Here is a 24,728-nt window from a genome sequence, read left to right as displayed (position 1 = left end):
GCGCCCGCGACCCCCGGTCTGCGGGGGGGCCTGGCCGGGAGCCCCGGGAGGGCCCGAGTGGGCCCGGGTCGGCCGCCCCTGCTCCAGGGCCGAGCGGAGCCGCGGCCCCGGCGCCCCGCCTCGGGGAGGCCCGAGGGGCGAGGAGGCGGAGCGGGGGCCGGGGGGCGGCCGGGCGGGCGCAGAACGTTGCCCCGCGGGGAGGGCGGCGGCCCGGTCCTCGGGGAGCAGCGGCGTCCGAGGAGGGCGGGGCTGACGGCTCCCCGAGGGGCGCGCGGGCCCTGAGCCCCGGGGCCGAGGCGACGAGGCGGCGCGGACGCGGGCCCTGACCGCCCAGTGCCGACGAGCGCCCGGCGCGCGCCCCGCGCAGAAGCGCCGCGGAAGGCCCGCCCACCCCGCAGCCGGCCGGGCTCCCATTGGCGCCTACTGCGGCCCCGCGGATTGGCTGCCTCTGCATCCAATCAGCGGGACCCGGGCGCTCCTTCCGGCGAGAGCGCGGTTTGCCCCTGGCGAAGCCGGAAGAGCGCGCGGCCCAAAGCCGCCGCGGCTGGGGGAACAGTGCCGAGCGCCGGAAGCCGGCTTGGGCGGGGCACGAGACGGGGCGGTAAGGGCGGGGGCCGCTGATTGGGTGGCGTGCAAGGGGCGGGGCCTGCCAGGAGTGGAGGAATTAAATGAAATCGGGCGGGCCTTCACAGACCAGGCGGCTGCGATTCGGGGGCGAGGACCCGAGGGGCGTGGTCTTCGCTTGTGGGCGTGGTCTTCGGGGAGAGCCGCCAGTGGCCGCGGCCTCTGGGGGGCGGGGCCTCGCGTGGAGACGTCCCTCCGGGCGGGCGGCATGAGGCCCCGCACCCTCGCCTCCGCCCCGGCGCTGTGGGCCTCCATCCCCTGCCCGCGCTCCGAGCTGCGCCTCGACCTGGTCCTGCCTTCTGGCCAGTCCTTCCGGTGAGTGACGCTGGCCCGGCTCGGCGCGGCAGGCGTGGGGCGCACGGAGAGGTTGGGGCGAGGGGCGCGACTTGGAAGGGGGCGCAGGTGCGCAGGTGTGGGCAGGTGCGCAGGTGTGGGCAGGTGGGCAGGTGTGCGCCTGGCGGCCCCTGTGGCGTGGAGACGGGCGCCCCTGCGGCATTTGTGTGCGGCCCGAACGTGCCGCTGGCAGTGAGACGATCTGTTCCTCCGTTTCGCGCGTGGCGGGGGTGTGTGGGGAGGGGGGGCGGCCTCTGCGGGGCGGGAAGGGACCGAGCACCAAACCCGCGGCCGCAGGTGGCGGGAGCTGAGCCCCGCGCACTGGAGCGGCGTGCTGGCCGGCCAGGTGTGGACGCTGACCCAGACGGAGGAGCAGCTCCACTGCACGGTGTACCGCGGGCCGCGGGGCCCGGGCGGCAGGCCCACGCCGGAGGAGCTGCGGGCGGTGCGCCGGTACTTCCAGCTGGATGTCAGCCTGGCCCGACTGTACGGCCACTGGGGCTCCGTGGACCCCCACTTTCAAGAGGTGGCTCAGAAATTTCCAGGTGAGTCCAAGGCTGGGCAGAGGCTGGGGTTCTTGTCATTCGGATGAAGTTACCCGGTTTTGCCACCTGCGAAATGGGGATAATATTGACTCCTACGGTTTTATGAGGCGTAAAAGATCTAATGCAGGCAAAGTGCTTAGACTGGTGCCTGGCACAAGCACATAGTAGTTTTAATTACTATTAATATTGATTGGTATCTGCCCATCACGGTACTGGAATAACAAGGACACTGAGCCAAATCCTGCTGTGAAACCTGGGGCCATGATGCCACTTGTTCTATAGACATTTACGAAACTTCTGCCATGTGACTGGGGATACAGCAACAAACAAAACAGATCCCCCCCTCATAGTGCTTACATTGGGCCTTCTTATCTGTGGAATGACAACCCAGGCTTTACGAGGTACTATGAGGACTGAGCTCTGGAGTGTTGCTTGCTTGCTTGTTTTTCTGCATCTTTATAAAACTTGATTTAAAAAAATAGTATTTCAAACTGTACCAGCACCAGAAGTACAGTTATCAAAAATGAAACACACTTCTCTTGGCATCTCTAGCACCGTCAGCTCTCCGGGCCTGGTCTGTTTTGGCCTCCGCGTTGTCTGCAGGGTTATTCCCATCCTTGTCAGCATCAGCTTCACCCTTTTTTCCTTTGGGTGCCGTCTCTCCCTTCTTTGCAGGGGTTTTTTTAGGCTCGGGCTCTGGTACTGGAGGAGCAGGTTTAGTGATGACCTTGCAGATCTCTGAGGTCCGTCCTTCACTTTGGCTTTATCTCATGTGGCCTCCCCCCAGCCTTTCTCTTGGCCGTGGCCGTGACCATGGAGGATGCAGGCACTGGACATGGCGATGCTTTGGCCAGTGGGCTTTGGTCGGTCCTGGGGTCATCCTCACCTCTTCTTCACACTACTCCTGGTGTTGCTTCCTCTAAGAACCCTATACTTCGATCCCCTGGCACCCCCTGGAGTCTTGTGGTTCCTGGGATCTGACCCCCCTACAGTAAGTGCTTCTGCTACCCCAGGTGTGCGACTCCTGCGACTGGACCCTGTCGAGTGCCTTTTCTCCTTCATCTGTTCCTCCAACAACAACATTGCCCGCATCACTGGCATGATTGAGCGGCTCTGCCAGGCCTTCGGACCTCGGCTCATCCAGCTCGACGATGTCGCCTACCATGCCTTCCCCAGCCTACAGGCCCTGGCTGGTGAGTGGTGGGTCCCAGGTCCTGTCTCCCAACTCAGAGCTTCCTGACCTCCCCTGAAACCACCCTTCCTGGTGTGATCAGCCCCAGGTCACCCTCCTGCTCTGTCCATAAAATGTAGGCACTTCACTAAACTGGGGTTTTTGCCCTATGGGTTCAATGCCTCACCAGAAAAACTTACATACGCAATGTACAATGAGAGCATACCTTCTGGAGAGGACCTGGGTCAGACTGCCAATTCTGGAACTTCCAGCTGTAAGACTTTGAGCACATTATTTAGCCTCTCCTTGCCTCAGTTTCTCACCTGTGGAATGGGATAATAATGGCACCTACCTGTCATCGTTGTCAGGCGGGTTGGTAAAGGTATACATATAGGGCACCTCGCTCAGGGTTTGCATTAGGGGACTTATGCGGAATACTCAATGGCAATCCAGAAAAAGGTTCTCTCACCAGTGAACCCAACAAGTTTGCATTCAAGAACACGCACATTCTTACAGCAGCGCTGTGAGGTAGGTGTATCAGTTGGCAGGGGCGAGAACCAAGCTTGGGGAAGTGCTTAGACACTGCAAGGCAAAGAGACAGCCCTCTTGGAGAAAAGAGAATGTTTGGGGGTGTAGGAATGAATCTTGGGTGTCAACTCCCAGCTAAGTAAAACCATCAGACCTTAAAAAACCCATTCCCCTCCCCAGGCATCTCTTAACTTGTAGAGTAGAAATAACAGTTTCTTTCTAGAAGGACCTGAGGGGTGAATAAAGCAGTCACTAGGCAGGGTCCTGTTGTGGACAGGCATTGCTGGCCCAGACCTGGGGCAAGATCCCAGCGCCACCTTGTCCTTTCTTGAGCAAGTTAACTTCTAAGCCCTCGTGTTCACCATCTCTAAAGTGGAGAAAGCAGCAGTACTGTACCCAGGGCCCTTGAGAGCAGGTGATAATGGACCTTAAGCCATTTGCTAGTGCGTGATACCCTGCACTTGGTAATAGGAGTCGTTGCTTCTATTATGATTATTATTTTAGGTCATGGATGTGTATTACCTTGGGAAAAGTTAAAGTGTTCTGTTGGGGAGCCCCTCCAGGGCAGCAAGTCTTTCTCAGAACCTGCTCCAGGAACCTGCCTTTCTTCACACACACAGGTGTTCAGGGTCTCCCCGCAGAAGGCGGAGAGGAGTACTTAGGGAAAGCACACCTGCTGGGTGGAGGTTCACACACTTGCCTGAGGACAGGATCTGAGGGTACGTGGCCATTGCTCCCCTCCCCAACCCCCCGCAGGGCCAGAGGCAGAGGCTCAGCTCAGGAAGATGGGCCTGGGCTACCGCGCCCGCTACGTGAGTGCCAGCGCCCGGACCATCCTGGAAGAACGGGGCGGGCTGCCCTGGCTGCAGCAGCTGTGCCAGGCTCCCTATGAGGAGGCCCACCAAGCCCTCTGCACCCTGCCCGGGGTGGGCACCAAGGTGAGACCCCAGGCCGGAAGAACCGCCCATTCGGACAAGTGGAGTAGGAGACCCAGCAGTCCTGAGAGTGGTGCGGGCTTGTGGTCAGGCAGAGCAGGAAGGAGAGAGGAAGCCAGCAGATGCTTTATTAAAGTGCAAAGTGTAGAAAAGGTGTAAAGGACATTGCCCTTTGAGTGCATTTTTAGAAAGGCCATTTGTCCGGATATATATATTCCATATATGCAGACATGTAGGTCTGCAGGGATTTCCAGACGGAATCACAGGAAGCAATAGCAGATAAATTGGGCAGACAAATGGGAAAATGTGAGTACTTTTCATTCTTTTCTTATACGTCCTCACCAAATTTTTTATTTACTATCAACAGGGAAAGCTAACATTAAAACAATTGGGAGTTTGGTGTTTATTTTGTTCTTGCACTTGTCTAGAATTTGAAAAAGAAATTTTTGTTACAGGGCCTCCCCGGTGGCGCAGCGGTTGAGCGCTGGGTTGCGAAGCTGCCCGCGGCCTCTGCGGCGCCGGTTCGATCCCCGGCTGCTCCCCGGCCACCAGGGGAGGGTCCCACATGGCGCGCAGACCTCTCCTGCCGCCCGCTGCTCCCCTCAGCAGTGTACTTCGGTCCTTCTGCCTGCTCTGCTCCCCGCTCTGGCTCTGGTGAATTCTCTCACCCTCCCGCACTTCTGACTGTACCCAGTGCTGTATAAATGAACAAACAAATAAATAAATAAATAACATGCCTCTATTAAAAAAAAAAGAAAAGAAAAGAAATTTTTGTTACAGCACCATTTCCTAATGAGGTCTGAACTCCAACTCGACATTAGCTCCAGGTTTGGTCTCCCTACCCTGGCACTTTGGCCAAGTCACCTTGCCTTTCGGGGCCTGAATGTTCTTGTCTGCAGGATAGATCTGGTGATATCTTTTATTTTTTTTTTTTAAAGATTTATTTATTTATTTATTTATTAGAGGTTTATTTATTTATTTATACAAGCACTGGGTACAGTCAGAAGCGCGGGAGGGTGAGAGAATTCACCAGAGCCAGAGCGGGGAGCAGAGCAGGCAGAAGGACCGAAGTACACTGCTGAGGGGAGCAGCAGGCGGCAGGAGAGGTCTGTGCGCCATGCGGGACCCTCCTCCAGTGGCCGGGGAGCAGCCGGGGATCGAAGCGGCGCCACAGAGGCCACGGGCAGCTTCGCAACCCAGCGCTCAACCGCTGTGCCACCGGGGAGGCCCTCTTTATTTATTTATACAAGCACTGGGTACAGTCAGAAGCGCGGGAGGGTGAGAGAATTCACCAGAGCCAGATGGGGAACAGAACAGGCAGACTGACGAAGTACACTGCTGAGGGGAGCAGCGGGTGGCAGGAGAGGTCTGCGCGCCATGTGGGACCCTCTCCAGCGGCCGGCGATGGAACCAGCGCTGTAGAGGCTGCGGGCAGCTTTGCAGCCCAGCGCTCAACCGCTGTGCCACCAGGGGAGGCCCAATCTGGTGATATCTTCTCTCGCACATTCTGATGAGAACCTGGCTCACATCGATGTTCACTCAGTAATACTCATCACAGCTGCTTTTTAAATGACTAATAGATGTATGTTGTTGGAGAATAGGGAATACTGGTGGCCTCGGGGTGGAGGAGGAAACAGTTGGCTGTGGGGCTAGAGGCAGGATGTCACCTGGGTCCTGCCATTGCTCCCCAGCTGGCACCCTTTCTGTCAAAGGTGGCCGACTGCATCTGCTTGATGGCCCTAGACAAGCCCCAGGCCGTGCCCGTGGACGTCCATGTGTGGCAGATCGCCCAGCGTGACTATAGTTGGCACCCCAGCACGACCCAGGCCAAGGGGCCAAGCCCCCAGGCCAACAAGGAGCTAGGTACGGGGGTGGAGGGAGAGGGGAATGCGCCAGCTGGCAGTGGGCTGAGGTGGTGGCAATGTCTCACCCTCTTAGTCCCTTCCCCTAAGGCCCCACCCCAGTGGATGGGGAGCAGCAGGGGCTAATCAGTTTCACCTCATCATTTCTGGTTTAGGAAACTTTTTCAGGAGCCTGTGGGGCCCTTACGCTGGCTGGGCCCAAGCGGTGAGTGTTCCTAGGGTCCCTCCTCCTCCAGCCCAGACCCCATAGAACTCCCCCAGGCCTGGGGGAGCCACCAGTGCCACCCACCCCAACCCTGACTGCAGTGCCCTCGTCTTGCCCCCAGCCCAGACCCTTGTGTATCCTCTCCTGACACAGACCCCCCGTCCTGCCCCCCAGGTGCTGTTCAGTGCTGACCTGCGCCAGCCGCACCGAGCTGAGGAGCCGCCGGCAAAGCGCAGGAGATCCAAAGGGCCAGAGGGCTAAGAGGTGGACATTGGACTAAGGCATTACTTTCCCCCTCCATCCCATATCATGTTGGAAGGGGGGGCCTCCCTGCAACTACCTCAGGGGCAAGGCACCCTCATGTCAAGCAGTTTGCACCAAGTCTGGGGCGGGGTTCTCTGCAGAGACAGGAGATACTTGTGGTTTTAGCCGCTTCCCTTTATTACAAGAAGGAACAATAAAATAGAAACATTTGTATGGAAAATGCAGTGGAGAGTGGTGGGGGAAAGGGTGGGGATGGGGTGGGCAGGGTAACCCCCCAGTTCAGGAAGAGAAGGGCAGCAGGCCGCCCCCAACTCTTCCCACAACTCCAGGACCCTAGAGCTGGGGGGGCAGTGTCGGGGGCAGTTCCGGGCCCGGCTCCACGCAGCAGTCTCGACAGCAGCAGCCGGCCACTGGCCCTAGTGGGAGAGAGCAGAGTCAGCACAGGAGCTGACCCTGTGCTCCAGCCTGGGCACTCCTCGGGCCCACCCTCGCCCTTCCAGGGAGCCGGTCCTCACCCCCAGCTGCCGGCGTCAGCAGCTCCCCGTGGCTCGCCGTCTGCCCCTGTCCCTCCTGGCTGGTGCCCAGCTGCAGCTTCCTCATGTGCCGCACCACGGCCGTGGCATTGAAGGCTTGCTGTGGGGAGAGGAAGGAGGAGGCGCTCTGGAGAGCACGGGAGGCACGGGGCACAGTCTGGTGGAAGGATTCTTGCAGTGGTTCTCTTGTTTTCACTGAGGTGCTATTGACTAATCCCTTAAGCCCCCCAAAACCTCTACAAGGCTCTATTACATTATGTTAAGTTGTATTGTATATTCACATACCCAGGTATTACATATGTCAGCGGATACATAGCTATCACAATGAGTATACAATAACTGACACTACAAAGCATGTGTCAGGCACTGTTCTAAGCGCTTAGATAGTAATTCACTTAAGTTCTGAATTTCTTGACTTCATTTCATTCATTTTAAAAGAAAATTTTTTCTGTATTTTCATAATTTTCCCAAACTTTTTGATGTGACCCTTTTTGTAAGGGTCACCCTTGTCAAAGCAGGAAACTGAGGCATAGGGAAGTCTAGTAACTTGCCGTGTGTGTGTGTGTGTGTGTGTGTGTGTGTGTGTGTGTGTGTGATTCTCCTCAACATACCCACCCCTCAAATTCACCATGTCCGTAACAGATCATCCCCTCAAGGCCAGTTTCTGCCCCTGGAATCTCCCTTTCGATGACAGCACCATCTACCCCACCTCAGATCCTGAGCTGACCCTCGACATCTCGGCTCACACCTCTCCTCTCCTCCACACGGCCCGGCCCAGTCGCTGATCTCTGTCCCGCCAGCCCTTCTCTGATCCAGTCCTCACCGTCTCCTCTGCCTCACTTTATTCTGCTGTGCCCAGCTAATTCCTACTTAGCTGTCAGGTCTGTGGTCTTCCAGAACCCGGTACTGGCCTACCCGGGGGTCGAGGTCAGGCACCCTCACCAGCATACAGTTGCTATCTCACGGCGCCTTGGATGAATGAATGAATGAATTCAGCGCCCCGAGCAAACAGTGTGTGCCTGACCTGTGTAAACTGAGGCCTGGATTTGGGGGAGGGGGAAGGAAGTCCTGGGAGTCTGGGAGCCAGGACTAGGGATGAGGGCTCACCTTCCACTTGCTCTTGGCAAAGTTCTTCTTGATCTGCTCGCTCACCGACTGGTGGATGTTCTTGTCCAGCGCGGTATCTCCTGCGATCCTAGGGAGAAGGTGTGTGGAGGGTTGTCTGTAAAGGCAGAGGCAGCTCTGAGGGCCCAGGCCCCACCCGGCCCGCAGCTCATGGGGCTCTCACCACGGGTGCTGCAGGGCCTGCTCACAGGTGAATCTCTTCTCTGGGTCCTTCTCCATCAAGTGCCGGATGAAGTCTTTGGCTAAACTCCCAAGGCAAGAGCGAGGTCAGAAACAGCATGGCAGGTCCTGGGGACACCCCCGAGGTGGAACCCCTCCCCTCTGGCCTGGCCTGGCCCTGCAATAAGGCAAGAGGCCAGATAGGCTGTCTCGGGCCCCATCACCCCAGCGCACAGCAGTCTCCTCTCTCCCTCGAGAACTTGCTCTTGGGGAAGATTCTACTCTGGTCTGTAAATGACTGATAATGGCGCCACAAGTTTCTTCCTAATAGGGGGCGCAGAGGAGGGATGAAAGCACTCTGTGGTGATTTAGGCTCTGTGGTGATGTAGGTGAAGTCAGTAAGGAGGCAGCATTTTCAAAGACTGCGTGAAGGCTGAATGGCTATAAATTTCTCAGAGGGAAGCCCCTGGGGTGAGGTGTCTGGTCTCTCTCAGCCTGTGACCGAAGTGAGGCAGCGAGGAGACAGCACCGCAGATGAGGCAGGGCCCGGGGAGAAGGCAAAGCCCCAAATACCAGAGTCGGAGATGTCGTCCCAGTACGGAGAGTCAAACTCATACTCGGCCTTCAAAATCTGTTCGAAGAGTTTGGCATCATTCTCGTCATAAAAGGGAGGGTAACCGCAGAGCCTGCAGGGAGAAACGTCCTTTTTTCCACTGTCGGCATACAACCCGGCTCTGGGCTGGAGCTCTGGGCAGCCCCGGGGCCATTCGGGGCCTACAGGAAGGAGCTCCCTTCCGGGACCTCCACCAGCGCTGAGCTTTCTGTTCCTCTCCCTGCCCCCTCCTTCCCCGTTCGGGGCCGCTGTGCATGCTGTTCCCTCTGCTGACCGCTGGCCCCCACACCTCACATGCCTGGCGTGCTCACCTTCCTCGGGATGCCACTTAAATGTCACTTCCTCAGAGAGCCCCCCCCCCACCGACTTCACCTCAAATGGCACCTGTGCCCATCTTCCCCGCCCAGCCTGATGTTTCATCTTTTTGCCGCCTGACATTGCTTCCTAGATGGGCTTCCCTGTGGCTCGTCCTGCTCCCCTACTACATCATCTGCTGCCTGAGGGCAGGCCCTTGGTCTTCCTGTTCTCTGTGGCAACCCCAGTTGCCAGAAACATAGAGTCTACTGAATGCAGTAGTAGCAGTCATTGACTGGAAGTTATACATATGGACCATGGGGAGGAAGAAATGCAGAGGGCAGAGAAGGAAGCAGGGGAGAGAGCGCTGGAGCCGCCCGCCCAGCCGCCAGGCCTGCACTCACAGGATGTAGGCGATGACCCCGATGGACCAGCAGTCCACGGCCTTGCTGTAGGGCTTCTGGGCCAGGACCTCGGGGGCTATGGAGGTGAGGGGACATGGTGGTGACAAACTCGCCCTGCAGCTCCCGGACCTCCCCTGCTGGCTGCCCCCCAGCCCGGGGCCCTCCGCACCCACGTATCCCGGGGTCCCACAGGCTGTGGAGAGCACACTGCTGGGGTCCTCCATCTTGGAGAGGCCAAAGTCGGAGATCATGATCTTGGAGTCTTCGTCCAGGCTGTAGTACAGCAGATTCTCTGGCTTAGAGGGCGGGAGGGAAGGCGTGCGCCGTCAGAGATAGAGGCTGGCAGGAGCTTCTGCCTCCCCAGGCTCCCCCTGGGAAACAGGGGTTTCCCAAAGCCACCAATGACCACAGGCCCGCCATCTTGACTTGGAAGCACAAGAAGGTTCTCCAGCTTAAAACTTCCAAAAAGGACAAGGGGGGCCTCCCTGGTGGCGCAAGGGGTTAAGCACAGCACTACGAAGCAATCCACAGCCTCTGCAGCATGAGTTCGATCCCCAGCCAGGGAGCTACCCACACGGCGCAGCAGACCTCTCCCGTCGTGCCCACCGCTCCCCTCAGCAGTGTATTTCAGTCAGTCTACCTGTTCTGCTCTCCGCTCTCTCTCTCTGGTGAATCCTCTCACCCCCACACCTCTGGCCTGTACCCCAGTTCTTGTATGCATCAATAAATAAATCTTTTTTTTTTTTTTAAAAAAAAAAAAAGGGACTAGGGCCACGGGGGTGGGGAGAGGGTTTTCTGTAAACCTTGGGGGTGTGTGTTGTAAAACCCTAGAGAAGTCATTTTTGAGCACCTACTGTGCATCCTTAGCATATCCCTGCCAGGGCAGTCTGAGTAGCCCCACTTTGCAGACAGGAAACCTGCTGTGAGGGCAAAGGGCCTTGCCTGAAAACCCACCAGCAAAGGCCAGAACCAACCCAAGCCCACTGCACCCCAGAGCTCTCCAAGACTGCAATGAGGTAACTACACAGGTGAACCCCTCATAATCTCTGAGGAGTAGGATGTCAGAGGTCTCTGGCTTTCTTCTTTATGTTCCTCTGTCTCAGTCAAGTTTTCTACAAAGAGCAAATGGGACTTCTATGAACAGAAAGAGACACAGATGTTTTGGGATAAAATGACCGCACAATTTCTCTCGGCATCCTCGGAAGTGTCCAAACCCCAGCGGGCAGAGGCAGGCTGGGCCTTGCAGGGAAGCTGGGGCTTGCGAAGGTGTGAGAACAACCCAAGGTCACACAGTGAGGAACTCACAGAGACCCCCCCCCCCCAGGGAGCCCAGCTCATCACACACACTCACACCCCACCTTGAGGTCGCGGTGCACGATGCCCAGGTCGTGCAGGTACTTGACAGCATCCAGCACCTGGAAGATGAGGCGACTGGCATCCCGCTCGGTGTAGAAGCCTTTCTCCACGATGCGGTCAAACAGCTCCCCGCCTGACACCCTGCCGCCGGGAGACAGAGCAGAGTGGTCAAGGGAGCGGGGGAGGCCGGGAGGCCAGGGAGGGCAGCAGGGAGACCTGTGAGGAAGAGGGAAGGCCACTCACAGCTGCATGATGAGGTAGAGGTGGCCTCCACTCTCATAGATGTCATCCAGGGCTACTATGTTGGGGTGCTTGATCCTGAAAGGAGAAGTGATATGGTTTGGAGGAGGTCAGCTCAGCGCCCCCTTCCCATCCTCACCCTAAAAATCTGCCACCTGCAAACCAGGGCTGGACAGACCAAAGGGAAAAGTTAATTTGGCACGATACGGTCTGCCCTGCCGGAGGTCGGGAGCACAGCGCGGACAGTGGACCCTGGCATCGTCAGACCTGGGTCCTCGCTGCCTCTACCGCCTGCCTTCTGGGGACAAGGCCCTTTGCACCTGTTTGCACTGATCAGTACAGGAGTCGAATTTTTGTCCGGTGCCTGCTCGCTTGCCAGCCTCCCCTTGCAGAACGTGAGCTCCACATGAGACCACGGTTTCATGAGACCAGGGTTTCATGTTGTCCATCTTGTCCCCCCAACACTTGTTACAAGCAGGTGCTCACTCAGACTCCTTCAACTGAGTGTAACCTCTGAGCCTGTTTCTTCATCTGCAATCTGAAACCAGTGATTCTGCTCCCCTCAAAGAGAAAATCCCACGCGATAACGCCAGTAAAATGCTTGGCACCGTGCCCTGCCCACAGAAAGCTCTTGATAAATAAAATGACAGTGATCACACTTGATGGAAGATGGCTCCGCCACCAGCTTGCTGTGCGCCCTTGAGCAAGTCCCTTGACCTCTCTGGGCCTCCGTCCCTACCCCATCCCAACAGTGGAAACTATCATTTTGTCCCAATCCAGAGTGGGCAAAGCCCAGGGAGAGGCTGGAAGGGAAGCTGCATCTCTGAGCTTTCCAGTGAGGGCAGCCTGTCTCACGCTGGCAGGAGCAAGTCATAGAAAGCTGGTTGCTGATTTGGTTAGAAGGTCAGCTGGCAGGCATTTTGAACGTAGGGAGAACTTGAAGTAGGGATAACAACAGTTGCGATACCTGGGTTCAAGTCAAGTTCAGGGACTGACCTTTACACCTGACTGAGCTGAGTAAGCCTCTGTCAACAAGCAGTGGGTCTCAGTCACATGTGCCGTGGAGCCATTGTGCCAGGCACTTAAAACAAAGATCTGTACTGCTCTCCACAGCCTTGCCAAATGGAGGTTACCGCCCCATTCTAAAAACAAACAACTTCAGGCTAGGCTCACAGCGGTTAAATGACTTGCTCAGAGCAGGGTCGGGATAAGGATGGGAAGGAGCAAGGCAGGGTCGGCCTGGGCAGGGACCGGCTCGAGCCTACGCACTTGTGCAGGACGGCGATCTCATTCTCCATGCTGCCCTCCTTGCCCTCCAGAGCCTTCTTGGCGATGCATTTGATGGCCACCAGCTTCTGAGTCCTCTTATCTTCTGCCAAGATTACCTCTGAGAAGGCCCCCCTGCAGAGAGAGGAGAATCCTGAGGTGGGGACAGGAACCCCTGCTGCTCGCCAGCCTTGCTCCATCCCCAGTGAGTTATGCGACCATCTCTAAACCAACCAGCTGGGGGCCTCCCTGGTGGCACAAGGGGTTAAGCATAGAACTGTGAAGCAATCCGCAGCCTCTGCAGCACGAGTCCCATCCCTGGCCAGGGAGGTGACCCACGTGGCGCAGCAGACCTCTCCTGTCTCGCCCGCTGCTCCCCTCAGCAGTGTATTTCAGTCAGTCTGCCTGTTCTGTTCCCCACTCTGTATCTGGTGACTCCTTTCACCCCCACTGGCCAGCACCCCGGTTCTTATACGCATAAATAAATCTTAAAAAAAAAACAAAAAACAGCTGGGCTGAGCCTCTCCTTATCATTCATCCACCCTCTGCCTCCAGGCCTGGCTACTCAGAGTAGTCTGTGCTCTGGTCACAGTAATTGGGTCATGTTATGCAAGTTGGGTCACTGGCATCTTTCCTGCTAAGCTGGTAGGATGTATGCCTGGAGCTAATGGTGGTCCTCTGAGCCTACTTGAGAATGAAACCAACAGCAAAGGAAGTCAGAGCTGCGAAATGGTCAAAGACAACTTCCCGATAATATCATGTGAGTCCCTGGATCCAGCCACGCCTGAAGTTCACCCCTAGGCGCTTCAATTATGTGCATGATTGACTGCTTTTTCTGTTAAAGCCATTTTGAGTCATAACTTAACACCCTTTGGAATCTTGAAGAACCATCAGCATCACCTGGGAACTTTTAGAAATGTAGACTTTCAGGCCTCACCCCAGACCTACTAAATTAGAGGACTTTTAAGAAGATCCTCAGCAATCTGAATATTTACCAAAGTTTGAGACACACTAAAGTCTTAGAAAGGAACAAATGGACTCGTTTACATTAAACTTCACCAATTAGGGATTTGCTACAGTTTTCTTTCTACCACTGTTTGCTTTCTCTGGGATAATAAGACATATGGCAAAGAAAAGCATTTGCCACGGTGCGATCTCAACCATCCCAGATAACTGGTGACAGTGGGAGCTACAGTGCTGGTTTCCAGTCTTGGTCCTTCCCAATTTATCCTCCAAGCTTCGGCCAGAGTGACCGTCCTGATTTGCAAACCTGCCAAAAAGTCTTCAGTGTCGTCCTATGACCCGGGGTATAAAGCAGCCTCCCCTCGTGTGGCTTTCAAGGCCTTACGTGACCTGTTCTTCCCTTTTCTTCCACTCTGCCCCCAGCCTCTGATGATAAGCTCCACCAGACTCTACCTTTTCCCACACATATGTGTTATTCTTTCTGCCGGGGATGCCCGCCTTCTGACAAGTGCAGACCTAGCCTCCTTCAACCCCCAGCTCTAAGGCCCCCATCGCCAAAAAGTGTTCCCCAGGCGGAAGCCACCACGCTCTCTGGGCCTGCAAAGTCCTCCTTCCCAGCTGGATCCAGAGCTCCGCACAGACCTTGTTGCTCTTTCCTGGGTCTGCCTCCCTCACATGCCTGAGAGGGGCAGAGACTAGGTTGGAGTTATTTCTGGATTCCCAGCACTGAGCACAGAGCCCTGCTCAGCTTCAGCTCCCCACCCCAGCCAGAACTCCTGGCTCTTGGCAGCCACTTGAATAAACCGAATCCTTCATTCTCCCCACTTCCTTCTCTTCACAGAAGCCCAGTGCTGTGGCCAGAGCCGCCCCTGTGCCACTCACTGTCAGTCAGAAGCGGAAAACGGGAGACAGTCTGGCCCATGGCACACAGCAGCACGGGCCTGGGCTGCTGGAGGCAGGAAGCAGTAATCGGCTGAGCAGAGGAAACACTGCCCTGGACGCAGCCTCCCCCGCCAGCCAGTGGGACCCAGGAGTGAGTACCTTCCCAGCGCCACCCGCCAGCTCAGCGCAGCCACCCCTTCTCCCTTCCCTGACACTCACGTTCCCAGAACATCACGGAAGTCGTAAATGTCCCTAATGTCCTCCGCCTGCTTCCAGCTGGGGCCTTCCACGGCCCCCGGCATGGCCCACTGCCCCTTGGCCACAGCCAGGGCTCCTGGGAGGGGGAAAGGAGAGAGAAGACTCAGGGGGACCCCACCTTCAGTGAGGGGACTCACTTGGGGCTCCCTTTGGTCATTCAGCCTGCATTTTATGCGTTCCTTGATTCATTCATTTCACAAAATCGTTCAACAAACATTCATTCATTCACCGGTCATGTGTTCATTCAACAGTAGCCATTCAGCAAATCCTGATGCCGCCAAGCTGCCTTCATGGTGGCAGCAAAATTCTTTATTCAACAAAGCCATTCATTCATTCATTCGTTCATTCATTCATTCATTCACATTCAGCTTACCTCCCAGTTCTACCCTCTTCCAATCCGAACACTTAGGGGGACCCTGACCTCTTGGAGGGAGGACATCGCAGAAGACCCCAGCAGCTTGTACAAGCATGTGGCCCCAGAGGACCCCCGTCCTTATGTCCTTATATGTCCCCACCCCGCCGTGGGAATTGCTGGGGTGTCTCCTTCTCCTGTCCCTCCTCCTTCTTCTCCCCTCCCAACCTCTCGGAAATCAGGTTTCCGGCAGCCTGGGCTTCCAGCAATATCTCAGCCGTGTTTTTAAATAGCTCCTTCTTCACTGTTACCATGGCGACAGCAGCCACAGCTGGAGCTCCCCAGGCCTCCTATTAGCCCCTCTCCCTCCTGACTCCCCATCTGGGTTCCAGCAGCCGGAAAGAGTCCCCGGCTGTCCCCTCCTGGCTTCTTCTGACCCTGATTCAGCCTACGCCTTACTACGCTGAGACGGCTGTGTCCGCCAGCGGGAGAAGGTGGGAGTCCTCTCCCATTCGTCAGATGGAGAATGAGGAGACTGAGGTTGGTGATGTGTAGGGGCTGGGTCCCAGCTAGGCAGGCGAAGGCCAAATGCATTGGGGGGGGGGGGGGCTCAGCTGGTCCTTCCCATATGCAGCCAAATGGGGCCCTTTCAGAGAACAAGGCCTTCCAACCCTGGCCCAGGGCCCCAGTGGCAGGGCCAAAAGAGAGCCCAGCGTCTGCGTGATCCTGGGAGAGCACTTTCCTTTCGTTCCCTCTGCAGGAGAAAGAAGGGGCGACACCCTGACTAGAGCCCTGGTGTAAGATGCCCCCAGCCCAGGAGCAATCGTTTCTAGGAAAGGAGACCTTTAAAACCTAGCTGGCAGCCTGGCACGTATGACCGTTCCTGCACCCAGACCCACCACATCGAGTGCCACCCACCCCTGGGAACACAGACTCTGCCCAGATGCAGCACACTCTGCACCCAGATACTCCCACGCCTGCTCCATGTACATGCTCCAGAGAGCAGCACCCAGGTCCACACACACCCTCCCCCTGAAACTCTCCCCACAGATCCCTCTCACACCTCCAAACACACAGCTGCACACAGTGGGAAGGATGACCCCGGACACACACCCTTTACCTGTGTACCTGACACCCCAGGTTCACTCATTCCGCATCCTCCAGCACCCTAGAAACTCCTAGACTCTAAACCCTGACTCCGTACACACCTAACGTCCAACATCCTCAGTACACAATCATGCTCCCCCCAGTTCTGACTCACTACTCCGAGCCAGCAGGCACAACCCCTAGATGCCTCTGCCACACGGATTTCCACACAGCCCCACCGCTGAGGATACACTGACACACCCCAAGCACCTCCCTGAGCCGCATGCCTGTGCTAAGACCCCTGCACACCCCAACCAGGCCCCCCACATCTATACCTTCAAACGTCCTGAGCTTCCACCTTCAGGCCCAGCCAAAGGCGGGAACGCGCGCGCGCGCGCACACACACACACACACACACGCACACACACTCTCTCCCCACCTTCCTTTATTATCAGGGACCGCCAGGCACCTGCTGGGCCCCGGGCAAAGGTGGGGGAGACAGGCCCTGCCCGTCCAGAGTCCAGCCCGCCCGCGCCGGCCCCCTCCCGTCTCGGGGGAGGGTCCCCCTGCGGCCGGGGCCTCCCGCCGGCGCGCTCGGCGCGGGGGCGCAGGTGGGCGCCCCGGGACTGTACCTGCGGCTGCCCCGCCGCGGGGCTGGCTGGGGCCGAGGTGCCTGCGCCGAGCTCGCCGCAGTCCGCCCGCGCCGGGGCTGTGCTGGGCCGGCTGCGCCCCCGCCCGCCGCCCGCCGCCCGCGGCGCTGATGTCAGCGGAGGAGGAGCCGGCGGGCCGCGGCCCCAGGCTCGGCTCCCGGGGGGGCGCGGGCGCGCGGGACCCCGCGCGGCTCCCGGCCCCCGCTGGGCCCCCCGCGCCCCGGGGACGGCCGCGCCCGGGCCGGGGCTCGAGTCACGCTGGTGGGGGCGCGCCCAGGGCGCCCCGCGCGCCCCGCCGCTTCACGCCGCCCGGGCGCGGTCTCCTCCCGGCCGCGGCCCCGTCCCGCGCGCCAGTGCGCGGGGGGAATTAGGGCCCGGGCAGGAGCCCCGGGGCGGGGGCCGGGGGGGCCGGGGGCGCGGCGAGCCCCGGCTGCGGGGCCGGCACCTGCCGCCGAGCCGGGCGTGGCGCCCCCGGGGAGCGGGAGGAGGGGGGGACCGGGACCCCGCGGGGCGCCTGCCGGCCTCGGGGGCCTCGGGGGACCGGCACGTGACCGGGCGGGCGCGCGGTGGGGGGGTGCGGGGGCCGGGCCCGATCCCTCCCGGGGCCCGCCGCGTCCTCTTGCGCAATCCCGCCTCGGGAGGAGACGTGCCCGGGGAAGGGGGAGCAGCTCGCGGAGGTGGGGGTCGGCCGGAGGCCGCGCGCACAGCCTCGGGCACCCCCACCGCCTGCCGGCGCGCTCCGGCCCCCGAGTCCTGCTGGAGCGGGGACCCCCCACCCCCTCCTCGGCGCCGGCGGGGCTGGGCGCAGTGTCTCGTCCCGCTGCACCGAGGGTGCCGGGGGTGGCGGGGGGTGTCCGGGCCGGGGCCTGGCGTCCGAGTAGCCCGTGAAGTCCCGAGTCTCAGTTTCTTTATCTGGAATGTGGGGATATTGATCACTGCCCCAGAAATTCTCCCGGGATTCCACAAGACAATGGTGTGGAGAGCCTGGAACACAGCCCGTGCTCAAAATATGCGAGCTAGGTCTAGCGGCAGTGGCGGAGCAGAGCAGGGACCTGATTTGTCCAGGAACAGGACCAAGAGGCCGTCTCAGTGTCTCAGATCCCGACGCCATGAAAAACACCCTTTCCACCCAGGGCCGAGCCTCTGCTCTCCCCTGCACCCACTCAAGGCACCCCCTGGGCTGGGGGATTTCCACCCCATTCCTGTTTCTCCCACTGGCAGCATTCCCAGGGTGCTAAGGTGGTCTCTGGCCCCCTGAGCCGTGCAGGTTCTGTGTGCTGGTCTGTGTTTGCCTGCCTTTGCGCATGATCGAAGGCATGTATGCTTTCTTTTTAACACGCACACTCTGTCTACATGTATGTATTTCTACAAAAGAAAAGAAATACATGGCAGGAAAATTACAGACAATACTAAAAGCTCACAAAGACCATCCGTACCCCTGGTCACAGGCTTTCACATGACAAGTAACAGAATTCCGAGTGAAGCCTGCTTCATAGAAGCAGAACCAAGCCTTGCACAGGCGGGTGCCAGACCTAAGGGAAAACACAGGATCCAGGGCGCAGAGGCCAGCACTGGAGCTGCAGCCTCCTAGGAGGTGTTTTCTCTCACCCCTCCTGGCCTTGATTTCTCTTGGCATGTTGTCTCCCTTCCAGCTGCTCCATGGTCTCCTGTGCCTCTGGGAAGCATCAGCAGCCCCGCTTTCCTGCTGAACCATGCAGCCGGGGCACTACACCCAGATCCGGGGATCAGTTTCATGGGAAGAATCCGGTGGCTTCTGCTGGCTGACATTCCTGGGCTGGCAAAACTGTCGCCAGGGAAATGAGGTACTCTATGGGGCAGGTGTGCGTCACGGGCAGCAGATCTGAGTCTCAAGGAACGAAAAGGGGTATCTTGCCCAAAGAAAGAAGGGGTGCTGGGCAGCCATAAGTAACAAAATCCTCCTGCTCCATCAATCAGGAAAAAAAGTGGCAATATTTTGGAGTCTGTATTCTTCCAGATTTTTCAGAATGCATATAGATGTACACATTGCTGCCTCCTACACCCACATTTCCCGAATCCCTGTATCATAGGAAATGATACAGTCCACGGTCCTAAAAAAAAAAAGAAAAGAAAAGAAAAGAAAAATGAGTCACGGAAAGTCAAATATACACAGGGCGGAAAAGGAAGGAATCCTCTCTGCTATGAGCAAAGTCACACCACAGCGCAGAGGTCTCCGTCCATTCTTGACAGATAAAAAATAAGCCATTAGAGGAGTGAGTGGTTTTCTAAGATTAGAGGAAAGAGAAGAAATCACAAGAGGGGCAGGCTTATTTATAAAACACAAGACTTGTGTTGCTGGAAAACACAGAACAAAGCCCTATTCCCAAATCCTAGTCAACAGTGAAGAGGCAAACTTCAGACAGGGAGATGTTTTACAGATGACAGGTTAATATTTCCATTTTGTAAGGGACACATAAAATTGATAATAAAGAATTCAATAAATAGTCGAAGGAGACAGATGAAACAGAAGGGTCAAAGACATGCAAAGGAAAGAAGAGTCATCCGTAGCCTTCGAAATTTGAAGTTAAAAAAGCAAGTCATGCCAAAGACTGGTGTTCGCGTGAGGAGAGGACACATGTACACTTCTGGTGGGAAAATGAAAGGTCCTGCTAAAAATCTCTTGGAAACAGTTTGGCAATAGGGATCAAAGGCTGCGACCCAGCAGTGCCTCTTCTGAGAATCAATTTCAGGGAAATCCTCTTAAATTAGTACAAGCCTCTATGCTCCAAGATGCATGAAGCAATAATTTTTTTTAAAGATTTATTTTATTTATACTAGAGCTGGGGTACAGGCCAGATGTGCAGGAGGGTGAGAGGACTCACCAGAGACAGAGTGGGGAGCAGAACAGGCAGACTGACTGAAATACGCTGCTGAGGGGAGCAGCGGGCACGACAGGAGAGGTCTGTGGCTCCATGTGGGACCCTCGCCGGTTGGCTGGGATGGAACCTGCGCTGTAGAGGCTGCGGACAGCTTCACAGTGCTGCGCTCAACCGGCTGAGTCACTGGGGAGGTCCTCTTTTTTTTTTTTTTTTTTTAAAGATTTATTTATTTATTTATGTATACAAGCACTGGTTACAGTCAGAAGCGTGGGAGGGTGAGAGGATTCACCAGAGCGGGAAACAGAACAGACAGACCAGCGAAATACACTGCTGAGGGGAGCAGCGGGCGGCAGGAGGGGTCTGCGTGCCATGTGGGACCCTCGCTCTGTGGCCGGGGATTGAACCGGCGCTGCAGAGGCTGCTGGCAGCTTCGCAACCCAGCGCTCAACCACTGCACCACAGGGGAGGCCCCTCTTTTACTTCTCTTGATGGACCTGTTGTCTCTAAATTGTTGTTTTTGTTGTTGAGTGATATTAAGTATATAATCAAAAAGTCACTTAAAAAAGGAGGTGGGTATGCACCAATTTGTGTTCAATTATTTAGATTTTATGTAAATAACAACAAAAAAATAGAATGGGCTTGAATGTCATGTCCGTCACATCTTTTCTTTTCTACTACTGAAACAGTATTGGTGCATTTAGAGAAGTTTGGGGGCAGGCAGCGCTCGTTCAAACTGCGTATTCCCCTCTTGCCCCTTGGGCAGATCGGTTTGCTGCTCTGAGCCTCAGTTTCCTCATCTCTAACAGGGCATAGTCCCACCTCCTTTGTGGGGTGATCTTGAGAATGAAGCAGCTTAGAAAGTGCCCCTCACAGTAGGATACTTCCCTTCTTATTTGTTCCAGCAAGTTCTGGGGCAGAGTTAGTGCTCAGAAAGAAATGAGACCAAAGAGGAGTTTTCTTCTTTTCTGGACCTCAGAAGCCACAGGATAGCTGCTCTTCATATTATTTCCCCTTCCATCCTTGAAATGTCACATGTTCGAGTCAGGCTTGACATGTGGGGTTTCCCTTCTTCCCTCGTGGTGCCTGCCCCGCTTCCTCCCCATTTCAAGAGCAGCCCATCTTCAGCAGCTCAGGTCCCTCTAATATTGCCCAGATCTCAGTGATTTCTCCTGGCAGACACAGGCATATTCTGGCGCAACGATTCTTATGTTTGTCTCTGATGTATGCGCTGGTGCTGGCGGGCTGGGAGAGGGACATTAGAACAGGACCTCTTGGCTTGCAAAACTGGCTTACCATCAGCTAGTTGATCTGGCCTTCCCCTTTCTGTCTGCTCGGTTCCCCATCAGTGAAAGAAGTGTCATCACCTTATCTACCCTGACACAGGCTTGTTGAGAGAATTCAAGCAAAGTGCTTGGCCACCCTAGCTTGCTCCTTTGCAGAATCATCCTCCCACAACTGTGTACTTGAAACTGTTTTCATCAAAGGCTGTAGCAAGAAATCACCACATAAGGAGGGAGGGAGGCGAAGCAAGCAGAGTTTGAAAAGACTGTTAGGCAAGCTTTGCCCCCTGGATTAGCTAAAATGTAGGTTTGGTTTCACTGACACACAAAGTAAGTGTAATTTAACTGAAGTACAAGTGTGTAACAATCTGACCTAAGCACTCCCAGATGGAACGAGGATCACTAGGTCCGAGGAACCCTGGCTGCTACTCACCCTGTTGCTCCACCATTCCTAGGGTGTTGTCTGTAATGCATCTCGACATGGCTGCCACCGTGTCTTACCCAGGCAGGGGGAACGGGAGCATGGAAGGCACACCCCTTGGAACCCATGGTCTCTTACTGATACATTTCTCTTCCGCATGTGTCCTGTTGTGACAAAAACTTTGTCGCATAATCGTACCTAGCTGCAAGGGAAGCTGGGATATTTAGTCTTTTAAAGCATATGGCAAAAAAAAAAAAAAAAAAAACGCATGTCCAGCTATTACTCAGAAGAAAGGAAAACAGATCTGGGAGGACATGGACTGGTTTCTGCGCCCCTGCACCATCTCAGATGTGTGTCTTTGCACGTGGCGGTGTGTCACTCTCTGCCCCGATATCGCTTCCCCCATGAGTCTCACCGCCAGGCGGCCAGAGTACCTTTCTGATCAGCGCGCTGTTGGGGAACGCCCCTGCTCACAAACCACCCGTAGCGCCCTGCTCCCTTGAAAAGTGATTCTCAAACTGTAATGTGCCTCGGGGGTCATCTGCAGAGCAGTTAAAACAGATGACTGGTGCCCACCGCTGGAGTTTGTGGTTCGCTGGGTCTGCGACCTGAGAATGTTTATCTTTATTAAGTTTATTAAGTGATGCTGATGCTGCTGGCACAGGGACCACCCTTTGAAGACCATTGGCCTTGAAGATAAAGCCCGTTCTCCTTCACTTGCCTTTCCAAGCCTGGTGTCAGCCTGCTTTCCAGCTTGATCTCTCATCCTTCCCCCTCGCCACACACCCAGGGCCTGGTCTCACTGAAGTCCTTGCCTCTCTCTAAGCAGGCCAGCTGCTCACACCTCTCTGTGCTTTGCCATTCCTTTTGTCTGGGATGTCTTCAGCCCAGCAGCTTCCTTTCCGTGTCCTCCCTGAAGCCTGTCCTGACCCCCTAAACTAAGTCCTTCCCTGCCCCATGTCCCTGCAGACACTGTACATTCTTCTCTTATTGCTCTCCTGGCCTTGCATTTTGATTGTCTACCCAGCCGTCTCCCCATGTCTGGAGCCTTCCTCCCTCACCTCTCAGCCATGGCCACAGGGTCTCTGAGGAGTAGATGGAGTGAATGAATGAATGAATGAATGAAGACGTAGATGAGTTAATACCTGGGTGACTAGGTAAGTCTGCCTGTACTTGGTTCTCTCCAAGGAGTCCTGAGTCCCAGGTCCGAAAGGAAGTAACTCCCTGAGCATAGCTTCACAAATTCCCAGCTGTCACCTCTTTATTAGCAGTAGTCAGCTGGGACCCAGCACCCACCACCACGCTTCTGGCGTGCTCAGGAGCTGGCAGGGTCTGGGGACCCATACGAGGTCACACCCCAAGCTCAGGGCTTAACCTCCACCCAACTTACCCTATTCTTACTCCCCCTGTGTTCCTAACTCAGTTTGACTAGAAATAAAATCTCAGTGATAGTCAAAATTTATTAGATCATCAAAGTGAGTGTTCAAATCCAGGAAGCAGTATAAAAGATTCTACTTTGTGAGAAGTGTCTTGACAAATCCCAGTTTGAATCTAGTTTATAGAGGTAGAACAGTGGGTCATTAACATTAGAATGTAATTTTTCTTGAGGCAGGTTGCTTCTAGTTCTAAGTTGTCCTGATATGATGGTGCTATCTATGCCTAGAGGAAAGCAAAGCAGTATTTGATTTCTTCCTTGGTAAAGAATGCACTGGGGGATGCAAAGGCCCAGGGGCCATCATTAAATCTCCTTTATCCAGCTCCTTGGTCCGCAGTGGGGATGAAAAGATGGACTACCCACAGGCATCAGATTGTGCATGCTGTTTCAGGCTTCAGGTCTCTGCAGATGGCCTTGCTCTCCTGTCTGCCAGGACAGGGAGGGGCCGTTTTCCAGAACATTGTACGGTATGTTCCCAGCTGTAAGGCATTTGAGGCTGGAGAAGCAACATTATACATGGTAGGATGCCTCCTAGGGCCAAGACACAAAAGACTTTTTTCACCAAACTAGCGATAAGGTATCAGGATTGTTTTGAACGGAATCTTGGGGAGGGGAGAAGGCACTGGGACTAATCTCCCGTTCCTCACAGGGATGCCAGTTTCCTCCAAACCCCATGGAAGAGGCCTCCTTTGACTCCCATATACACCTATATGGCTGTAAGAGGGGACTCTCTCTGTCCCACTGTGGTTGTCAGCTCTGTTGGGGTGGTGCTCTCTGGGGGCTAACTGTCCCTGCACCAAGGCTGAGTCACCTCAGAAGGCAAGGCACCTCTTTGAGCCTGAGTCCTGCTCTGCAAGGACACCAAAGAAGACATGGGTGTGAAGGGCCCCGGTAGGGTCTCAGGCAGACGGTGGGTGTGCAACACAAAATCGCAGGTGCTCACAGCTCATCCTTGAAAGTTAAGTCTTCTCCCTAATGAGTCAGGCCTAGTCAGTCTTCTAGGGTTCTTCCTGGTGTTTACAGGACCTACCTTCCCCCTCTCACAATTCTGTCTAATCGTAGGACTTCATCTCCCATCTCCCACCCTACCTCTTCCACAAAGCTGTCTCTGTTTCTAGAACTGTCTACCAATGGTGCCTACTTATGGTCTGGCCTAATGAACATGGTGGTAATTAGGAGTCAGGTCTGCAAGCAGAGCTGCCACGTATGGCTGCACAGGTTGTGCAGTCTGAGCCTAGGTGTTTTTTTTTTTTTAAAGTTTTATTTTATTCATTTATGCATACAAGGGCTGGGGTGTAGGCCCGAGGTGGGGTAGGGTGGGGTGAGAGGATTCACCAAAGACAGAGTGGGGAGCCAGAAATACATTGCTGAGGAGAGCAGAGGGTGAGTCAGGAGAGGTCTGCTGCACCATGTGGGTAGCTCCCTGGCCGGGGATGGAACTCATGCTGCAGTGGCTGTGGAGAGCTCCCTAGTGCTGAGACTTAACCCCTGCGCCACCAGGGAGGCCCTGTCAAACCCTAGGTTTACCTTTCACATAGATGGTAGGGGAACAGGACCCCCATGAGTAAGGACGAGCTTTTGGTCTGCAATCCACATAGACTGAGTTTGGAATCCTGACTCAACCACTCATCATTTATTTGACCAAGCAAGGTATATTACCTCCTAAGACTCAGTTTCCCCATCTTGCGAGTGGGATGTAATTCGAATCTACCACATGGAAAAGATTCAGTAGCTTAACGGGTTGGAGTGGTGTCTGGTTTACACACATAGCTAACATCTCCCGAACACTTAATTCCACAATTAACAGAAGCATGGGTGTCTTTTCCCTCTAAGGTTATAAGCAACCCAGGGACAGGGAACCAGAGTGGGCGGCAGGCCACACGCCATCCTCTCTCTCAGCACCCTATTTCATCCTTTTTTTGGCCCAAACTCACTTTATTAATCGACTTTTTTTAGCTGACAAATGATAAATGACATGATGAAACCCCAAACTAGCTTCAGCCAAAAGCAGCGTTTGTGGGCTGATGTTACTGCCAAGTCTGGTGGAGGACGTGGGGCTCCTCCTGCAGCTTTAGAGCCTACTGTG

At 55.7% G+C, this 24,728-nt stretch overlaps 2 protein-coding genes across 4 annotated transcripts; one reads left to right on the top strand and one right to left on the bottom strand.

Moving 5' to 3' along the window:
* Positions 1-832: 832 nt before the first annotated feature.
* Positions 833-6,464, top strand: OGG1 (8-oxoguanine DNA glycosylase; the record flags this gene model as incomplete). Of its 3 annotated transcripts, none has more annotated exons than XM_084248029.1 (7): positions 833-939; positions 1,255-1,502; positions 2,516-2,695; positions 3,958-4,139; positions 5,849-5,999; positions 6,154-6,203; positions 6,378-6,464. In XM_084248029.1, 7 exons carry the CDS (start codon positions 833-835, stop codon positions 6,462-6,464), a joined length of 1,005 nt encoding a protein of 334 aa, XP_084104155.1. The 3 variants fall into 3 exon arrangements, with proteins under 3 accessions (XP_084104155.1, XP_084104156.1, XP_084104157.1); XM_084248030.1 differs by having other exon boundaries at positions 3,958-4,151; XM_084248031.1 differs by lacking the exons at positions 3,958-4,139; positions 5,849-5,999.
* Positions 6,465-6,682: 218 nt separating this feature from the next.
* Positions 6,683-14,604, bottom strand: CAMK1 (calcium/calmodulin dependent protein kinase I; the record flags this gene model as incomplete). Its single annotated transcript, XM_084248028.1, has 11 exons — positions 6,683-6,883; positions 6,983-7,100; positions 8,108-8,195; positions 8,289-8,367; positions 8,858-8,970; positions 9,596-9,671; positions 9,765-9,891; positions 10,954-11,092; positions 11,195-11,269; positions 12,461-12,592; positions 14,522-14,604. 11 exons carry the CDS (start codon positions 14,602-14,604, stop codon positions 6,801-6,803), a joined length of 1,113 nt encoding a protein of 370 aa, XP_084104154.1. The 3' UTR covers positions 6,683-6,800.
* Between the last annotated feature and the right edge of the window lie 10,124 nt (positions 14,605-24,728).

This window comes from Talpa europaea (genome assembly GCF_964194135.1).
Source record: "Talpa europaea genome assembly, chromosome: 11".
In the NCBI taxonomy this organism is placed as follows: Eukaryota; Metazoa; Chordata; class Mammalia; order Eulipotyphla; family Talpidae; genus Talpa; species Talpa europaea.
This window is presented reverse-complemented; position numbering and strand designations above follow the sequence as displayed.